The 9,604-nt window shown below is 30.4% G+C and overlaps 1 protein-coding gene across 1 annotated transcript; it reads right to left on the reverse strand.

Moving 5' to 3' along the window:
- Window positions 1-6,634: 6,634 nt before the first annotated feature.
- Window positions 6,635-8,889, reverse strand: LOC132922862 (uncharacterized). The gene is made up of 2 exons (XM_060986581.1): window positions 8,742-8,889; window positions 6,635-8,649 (listed from the first exon to the last, which is right to left on the reverse strand). Exons 1-2 carry the CDS (start codon window positions 8,766-8,768, stop codon window positions 7,165-7,167), a joined length of 1,512 nt encoding a protein of 503 aa, XP_060842564.1. The 5' UTR covers window positions 8,769-8,889; the 3' UTR covers window positions 6,635-7,164.
- Between the last annotated feature and the right edge of the window lie 715 nt (window positions 8,890-9,604).

The raw sequence follows: 9,604 nt of genomic DNA on the forward strand, positions 1-9,604 counted from the left end.
TTGTACATATTTAAATTTATAAATTAAAGAAAATAGAAAAATATCAATATTTAAATTAGTATTTATACCTTTTGATTCTTAATTAGTCTAGTGTCAATAAAATAAATAAAAATATTTTTACGCACCATTTACTGTATTACTTATTTCATGTATAGTTCTACAGTTATAGTTTCAAGATAATATAATTTTACAAAATTTAACAGGCCCGTTAGGCGTTAGTATTACAAATTTCGAGTACACAACTTTTAAATTCTATTAATAAATAAAAAAATACATCTCAGTGACCTATTAAATTAAAATTATATATTACCTTTAAGACATTTGGTTCTATCACTGTTTGTTCTACATGCATAAAATAATATCATTACCTAATTATTTTTATTGATTTACCAGTACTAAAAAATTATCATATCCTTATTGTGCTGAAGTACAGATTGTAAGGTCAAATGGGGTAAGTGTTATGCAAAAATACAAAGTTCATACAAAATGCATTATTAATAACAAATTTATTATATTATTTTTATAATTATTTCATCTCAATTGCTCTAGCTTTTAGGAAAATTGAAAAATCTAATAATTTTTCTTAATATGTATTATGTGATACATGGGGCAAATGAATAAATGAATAAATAAAAAAAAAGCTATATATTTTTGATTATGTTCAATTAAAATATCTTTGACAAAATATTTTTAAAATAAAAATACTTATTTATTATATGGTGTAACCACGATTGCACATCATAATATATTTACTAGCTGTATTCTTCACTGTCGAACTTATAAATTATTATAACAGGTAGTAGATACACAAAATATTATCTCGTTGTATAAGTATTAAATGTACAAAGACAAGAAAAATGTTTAAACTTGAGTTATGATGTAATGAGAAATTAAGAAAAATTAATAATAATAAATAATATTGATGATATATCTGTATGAAATATGGTCTACGACATGTTAAAGAGAAAGGAGAAACACTTTTATTTTTTGAAAGGAGTATCCTTGGAAAAATATACTAGCCAATAACTAATTTCAAGTATTGAATACTGAAAGTATAAAAAACGTAAGACGTAGAATTTAAGAAGTAGGTTTAACAAAATACAACTATAAATGATAAATAAATTAATAACTTTAGGTTTTGATGTTAATGAAAACGGTTTCAATATAATGCTGAACAAGGTACAAACTGACGGAAGGCTACGTAACAGATTGGTTCATATTAAAAGAAAATTAATGTCATAACAATAGTGACAAAAAGCAATTTTGTAGAAATCCGAAGAAAAAAATTATTTTGATATAATATATAACGGATGATCATTCAAGTAATTAATAATCATTAATTAAGGAGTATCTTGTGATGGTATATTAAATTTTCAAACGAGAACTACCTTTTACAATTATAAATTTCTAAGTGGATTTTTTTTATATATTGATGCGTATAAATCAAATTTCAAACGAATAGAACTTTTGAGTTATTAACCCTATAGTGTACTAAAATTAATAGTCCTTTTAATAATAATATTAAAAATGTATAAAATATAATATGAAATGTTTAGTCTAGTACTCACTAAGTAATTATACAATCATAGTAAATTAATATTAATTACCTAATAGGTATCTTTTTCAGATCATCATAGGCTCTATATTTTCTAATTATATTACCGTGCTCTATTATTTTATCAGTACTTACTTAATGTTCTATAACTTAGAAACTATTCCAATTCCAATTTAGATATATCCATACTTAAAAAAATATTATCTAATTAACAATTAGTTCTTATTTGAATGTCGTCAGAGTAAGTCGTTTTATGGTCACTGTTACCTTTGTTTTAAATTTATTTTCTTTAACTATATCTTATAGATGTATTTAACGTGTATTAAATATCTAGGGTCATCTTCTCATACAAAGAAGTTTTATTAGAATGTTTTATATACGACAATTGGATACACTATTATTGGGCAGGCTACTCTAAAATTGTTTTTATAAAAATGACGAATCAAAATAAATCAAAATTTATCTGCACAAACTGCCTAGCCAATAAACTAAAATCTCTAGAAATAAAATTTATTAAACTTGAAACAAAATCAGGAAACTCAGTAGAAAATAAAATTGAAAATTGAATAAAGTTGATATCTTTCATGGCCACAAAATTTGATGATTTTTGGTACCAAAATTGATAGTGTCATAAGTCTTTGAAAACATATCAATATAGATGAAATTTCTATATTGAAATTTAAATTTTATGATATTGAATAATAAATAACAGAATATAGGCATAACAGTAGAGATAACTGGTATACCAAAAACGACAAATGAAAATTGTTTTTCCATTGTTAATGAAATTGGTAAAAAAACTAATACGGACTAAATGTGATTGAAGCTTTCAGAATAAATTATATTATTTTAAAACAAAATATTATAGTGGCAAAATTATCGACTTCTGAAATGCAAAAAAATCTAATCCTATATGTAAAATTAATTAAATTAACAACTAATATAATGAGTAATTCATAGTCGAAAGACTACGTAAATGAGCGTCTTACAAAGTTCAAAAGAATGCTATTTTCTAAAATAAGATCAGCTGCAAAATAGAAGCAATTTAAATTTGTATGGATATCAAATGCAGAAATTTTAGTGATGAAAAATGAAAACTCCAAAATATTGAAAATGAAATCATCAAAAAACATCAAAAAAATAATACAGTGGGTTCCGCTTAATGTGATCGCTTTGGTGCAGAGTCATTTTGATTCTATTAACTGGTTGATTCTATAAAACATTTACAACATTTTTTTCATAATTCAATCTTTTAATACAATTACATTTTTATTTAAATTTACATACATATTTAATAATTTATAACACATAAAATTATTTATTTTTACATTTTTTTTATTTAATGGTTCTATATTTAGGTATACATTTATGCTTAAATAAAAATAAAAATAAAATAAATACATTTAAAACAAATTAAAGAAGCTATCGATTTTAGATTGTACTAAGGTCTACCAATTTAATTTCCATATTAGCCTGAAATTAAATGAAATCAAATTAAAATTAATATTCGTGTTTTTTTGTTTATTTGTTTACAATATATACATTATACATACCTGTAATTTTTGAAACAACTGAAAAGTATCATTATTGCCATATTTTTGAACAGCTCCTTTTAATTTTCCCAAAATAATTCTCGTATCTTTTTGAGTGATTCTGAGTATCAAATAATATAAAACAAAAATAATTTTTTTTTTTATATAAAATCAATAAAAATATATCAAATGTAGATTTTCTCTTAAATGTAAATAATATTAACTCCATTTATGTTGACTTAATATCTAACATCTCATCATTATCTAATACTAATTTATCAATTTTCAAATTAATTTAAGCAGTATTAGTGCTCATTTCAACGATCTTTTTATATTACTAGGCTCAATTAAAAACTATTTTAGTATAATTGTTCTATGTGAAACGTGGCTTTTCTATCAGAAATAGGGAGAAATTATACTCAAAACTTATTGATTAAGAAGATTTAGGTCATTTGATATACGTTTAAAACAATTCTACAATCATTATTACAGAGAAATATGTTAAATTTATTAGTAAAGAAGTCTAAACAATTACATTATCAAAACAAAATACAGCCAGCACGATGAGTCTGATAGATAGTAAAGACTAAACAGGTTTGAAATATCATTAATGAAGTAATAGGAAATATAATAAATAAGATTGAAAAACAAGATGGTATTATTACCATAATAATAAAATAGTATAATAAAATTGAAATTTGTAATGAGCTAAATAACCACTTTGTAAATGTAGGAAATAATTTAAAAATAGAGAATATAAATCCCGATAAATACATACCAGATAATAATAACATATTAAAAAGTAATATATTTCTTAGACTAATTAATAGTGATGAAATTATTAAACACCTTAATAAAATAAAAATCTACAAAATCTACATGAAAATGAATTAACAAATTATATACTTAAAAATATCTCAAAATCTATCTTCCTTCCACTATCAATAATTTTTAATAAATCATTAATAGCCGGTAAATATCCTTCAACTTAATTTATAAAAACTTTTATAAAAAAATGTATAGTTATTCTTTTGTTTAAATTTGGCCACATATATAAAAATGATCGACCAATTTCAGATCATTAACCTTATCGAAAATTATTGAAAAATGTATCAAAAGTAGAATGGTCAATTTTCTATAAAAACAAACTTTCTTTTCAAATAATTAATTTGTTTTTAGAGTGGGTTTGTCTAGTGATGCACTTTTTAATGTTGATAACTTCATTCGAAAAAATATTAATGAAATTTGTAAAGTAATGGGTATATTTCTGGATGTACAAAAAGCTTTCGATCGCGTAAGTCATAAATTATTAATAAAAAAGCTAGATAGCTCAGGTACACGAGAAGTATCAAACATTTTATTCCAATCCTTTTTAAGTGGTAGAACTCAGTGTTAAAATAAATAATTATTCTAGTGAGAATCTTGATTTATGTTGTGAGGTGTACCAAGGCACAGTATAAGGTCCTTTATTATTTATTATTTTTATTAACAATCTCTTAAAAATTAATAAAAATCCAAACATTGATATTCTGAGTTTTGCTGATAATACAGCTGTCTTATTATTGGAAAAACTGTAGACAACTTGTATTGCGAAGCAGATACAATTTTAAGTACAATTTATGTTTGGTTTTGTCAAAACAAATTTAAAATTAAAATTCAATTTAAGCAAATCGAAATATATTTGTTTTGCTCCAAAAATTACAAACTACTTAAATAATTATAATTTAAATTACCTATATTCATTAAAATATAGTACTAATTTAATTAATGCATATGTCATTCAAAATGCATACAACTTGATGATGTAAAATAACTAAAATATCGTGGTTTAGTTATTGACAATAGTCTAAAACGGGATAGTTAGGTATATACATTAATTAAATAATATCCTAAGTAATTTTTTTATCTATTTAAAGAAGTAATAAACGACTATTATAAAAGAGTAATTTATTTATCACTCGTACAATGAATTTTTTCTTAGGGTATATTAATTTTTTTTTTTTTTTTGGGGGGGGGGTCGTGTAATGTTCATTTGTCTAAAATTAATAAAACTATAAATTGCATCATTAAAGACCTATTTAATATATCTATGCAAACTAGCACCACTATAATTTATAAGATAATAAATGTAAAAAAAATCTTAATTTTATTTATAATTTATCAACCGTAATAAGTAGAACTTTATAAGCATAAACACTTAGTCTCTTTCTCTAATCATGAATATAGTATCAGGTATAGACAAAATGTAAATATATATTATGTACAACATTTAAATAAAATTGTTGGTCAAAAAAAATATATTAAATATAAGTTTAAGTTTATGCTGTAAGTTAGATATAAATATAAATAATTTTCATAATTTAAAATCTTTTAAAAATTATATAAAAGGTCTGGATCTGTCTAGTACTTAAATTTTGTTTTCTCTTTTCCCTAAATTTTATTATTGTCTAATTTTGATACAAAACATCTTTACTAAATTCTAAATTTAAATTAACTGTAAATTATTATGTATATGTATACTTAAACAGATAAGAATCTCTACCCCAGCACAAGCTCTAGTTTTGTGGGTAGCTGTAATATTGTAATCTATTTTCGAAATTGTCAATTATGAATGCGATTGTTACAATAAAGCTATATTATTATTATTATTATTATTAATTTATAGTAGAATTGGTGGTACTTTGTTAGTGGTAAAAAAGTTTTAAGGATTAGAAATAGAATAAATATTAAATACTTTATTAAAGAATAAAATTCGGAAAAATATGTTCACTGAATCAATCTATTTAGATATAATAATCTGCTACTTCTACTGATATTCTAGGTAATTATTAAATTAAATAAAAGTACGACTACAAGTTGGTTGTCTATTGTCAAATTGATTCTCGGGTTGTCTACAGGCAACATACAAATTAATTCTCGCGAGCTTTCACGATAATACAATGTTAAAGTAACTTTTCAAATTATTATGATATATTCAATCAGCAAGAATTTTTTTCCATTTAATATACAGAAATATTATCGATTCATAAAATATTTCATACTTTAAACACTGTCTATCTAGAATTATAGAATACCTTGCTATGGTTAAAAATGTTGATCAGTATAATAATAAATACACATTATACGCTACATAGTACATACTCGTATGTATTGGTCAATAATAATATTTTTTCCTTACACCAATAATGATAATAGTAATTAAGTGAAACTAAACAATTACAGATACAACTAGATATACAACTATATTTATGAATTTCAACAGTTGTATACCTACTGAAAAGTAATCTTTCGGGAACCAATTCTAACAGCAGTATATTCATAATCATAGATTGAGTATTTAAATTATGCAAGTCTAAAACAATGGAAATAAAAATATATTTCCTGCAAAATAAAAAGGATATGAACATGATTTAAATCATACCACATGATGTCAAATATATAGTAAAAATAGTAAAAAATTTTTAAAAAAAATCTGTTTATAACATTTTATAATTATATTAGATTATTTATGAGGAAAATAAACTAAAATGAATTAATTATTCATAAATAAAAAAACTAAAGTGTAATAAATATACAAATATTTGTTTCGACAAAAAAAATGTTCGTATTATTTCGGTTGCCTATAAAATACGAAAACATAATTTGCTTGTTTAGCAAACAGTTTATTTGCTACGTTTACGTACTTTACTAATTTTATAATAAATAAATTATTATCGTAGCCCAGACGTAGCTTGTTAAAACCAAAGTATAATAACAAAATGTTAAATGGTAATATACATTATTACATCGGTGATCGGTAACAGTAGCAGACCGAAATGCATACAACCATTATTAAAACAATAGTTATTACTTATACTTATTATAAAATCATAATAGAACAACTTTGTACTAATATAAGCGGTTATAAACAATTATTAAAGCGATTTTAATAAAAAAAAAAAAAAAACATTTATATTAGAAATAATAATGCACTCAATAATAATAATAATAATAATGATAACAACAATAATAAAATAATTAACGGTACTTTTTTTCACTTGAATTTTCAACTATGATAATAAAGTAACAGCAGCAACGCTAGTCCGGAGTTTCGGTCGTCACCGGTCTGCTGTTCGTCACGCGGCCGTCGTCATCGCCGCCGTCGCCACTGACGATCTGCACGCTCCTGACTGGCGCCTGCTGCGTTGTTGTACTGCGGTACGCCAGCCTGGTCGTCGGACGTTCGCCGATCCTGTCCGGATCGTATCGCGGGCTGGTGGACAACAGCATCCGGATCAGTCCGTCCTTGAGCGTTTGCGTGACTATCGGCGACGACTCTTGTCCCTGTTGTGTGACCGCGGTCGCCGGACCGGCAACCACCCGGGGTCCTTGATAGTAACTGGGCACGTAGTAGTTGGGCTGCTGATACGGCATCGGGTACGGGGCGGGCGCGGGATATGGGGCGACGGACACGAGTTGCGAAACGCGCGCCTGCACGAACGACAGTATGAGCTCCATGAGTTCGTCCCGGAGGGCCACCAGACTGGGACCGCTCTGGGGCGGTGGCGCGAGGTACGCGACCGGTCGCTGCTGTTGTTGGTACGCCGCCGTCACCGGGTACGAGGCCCGCGGCCGGTAGAGCGCGACGGGCGACTGCCTCTCGCGGTACTGCACCGTTGCCGGGCCGCCGTACTGCTGGCCGTCGTTTCCTTCTTCTTGCAGCTCCTGCGCCGCTCGTCTGCTGCTGATAGCCGCGTTATCGTGTTCGACCGACGACGGCGCCGGACGTCCGCCGCCGTACGACCTGACCGGCATCAGCTCGGACATGAGCGCGGACACGACGGGCGACACGGGTCCCGACTCCTGGATGCTGGACCGGCCGTGCACGCCGTACACGTCGGGCGCATCTCCGTCTTCGTTCCTGGGCAGTTGCCTGCGCAGATCGTTACCGCCGCGCCACCGCCGGTCGTCGGCCGCGTCCGAGTCCGTCATCAAATCCGGCGCCGCGGCCACCGTGACCGGCCTCTTGGACACCAACACCTTTTTCACTCCGACCGACTTTACGCCGTCCGTCTCGTCGCCACTACCGCCGCCATCACCGCTGTCATCACCGCCGTTATCACCGCCGACACTACCCGCACTGCTGTCGTCCTTTTTATTTCTTCGACCGGCAACCGTCTGCGGCCCGGACGCGGCCGTCGGGTCCGGTGACGGCCGCGGTGACTCGCTGCCGGCCGCCTGGAAACCGGACGAGTTGCTGGCCGAGTACGTGACTCGCTTCAGCCGTCCCGCGTCGTCCACGAACCCGAACATGCCTTTCACGTTGCCCGCCACGTCACGGGTCTCTACTTTGAAACTGCCATCCGATGCTTCGTACCCGAACGTGTAAGACCCGTCGTCGTTCACCTTGTTGATCTGCTTGAGGATGGACACGTCTTTGGGCTGCGCGGACGGCGTCGCGGCCGCGGTCACGCGCTCGCCCGAGTCGTCGGCGACCGCCGACACTGGTTTGGGTAGCTTGTCGACAACGGTCTCGGCGCTCGGCGGCTCGCCGGATGCCGCGACGTACGCCAAAAACAGTACCTAAAATAAGGACACGTAACGTTAGACAGTGATGAACAGATTCAGACAGACATATACAGACAGACAGACAGATCGATAGATAGATGATATACCTGCAAGACGGTTGTGGACGAGACCATTGCTCCGGGTGTATTGACAGTGGTTACACGGGCGTGGGTCTCCTAAATAGATTTTCGACTGGGCGGCAATACTGCGTGCGAAAGCTATGGGGAAAATTCGCACGGTGTGTGATGAAGTAACCGCGTGTGAGAATCGCGTTACAAGTTTCGACAGATTTTACTGTCAATTGAAGCCCTGGTAAATCAAATAGACCTCGACGCTGTGAAGTCAAAACGACCAAGGTCGACGAAGGTTGGCTTTCTTTTCTACTCTTGTATTTTGTCATTTTAACAATACAAGACCGGTCTGTGATAATAGGTATTATTATTATTATTATCGTTTGTTAATATATGTATAGACAGATTCCATTAAGATGTAATAATAAGTGAGTTAATGTTAAACAGCACGACTTAGTGTTTCCTTACGCGTGGAAATGTGGAATCAAGCGACCTTCGCGCGCTTGTATATATATATTGTCGTCTAATAAAGACGAATCGATATTTTGACAAAACGTGTAGTGAAGAGTGATTTGATTCGATTAAGATATATTATATAAATATTTATTATTCATGAAATTTCATCTGTGATGTTATCTTGTATTATTTCGGGGTCTAGCGTCTGGTTGTTCACATTTACAGATATATAATTTGCATTCAAATAAACATTTATTTTAGTATTGATAAAACACCGAGGTATTAATTTAATAATTTATAGATATACTGCATTTTAATCAGGTAATCTGGTAATATTTTTGTAAAAAAAAAAACCACATATAAATAGCCAATATTTGATACTTTTTTGTACTTGTTCATACTTCAATAAACGAATAATATATTTGGTCAAATTACGTAATATT

The sequence above is a fragment of the Rhopalosiphum padi genome, chromosome 2, assembly GCF_020882245.1.
Source record: "Rhopalosiphum padi isolate XX-2018 chromosome 2, ASM2088224v1, whole genome shotgun sequence".
Classification (NCBI taxonomy): domain Eukaryota; kingdom Metazoa; phylum Arthropoda; class Insecta; order Hemiptera; family Aphididae; genus Rhopalosiphum; species Rhopalosiphum padi.

Excerpts from the sequence above, each read along its gene's own strand:
- LOC132922862 (XM_060986581.1), bottom strand. The coding sequence starts at position 8,768 with ATGGTCTCGTCCACAACCGTCTTGCAG. Across the intron at positions 8,650-8,741 it reads CGTCCACAACCGTCTTGCAG|GTACTGTTTTTGGCGTACGT; the intron begins GTATATCATCTA and ends TCCTTATTTTAG.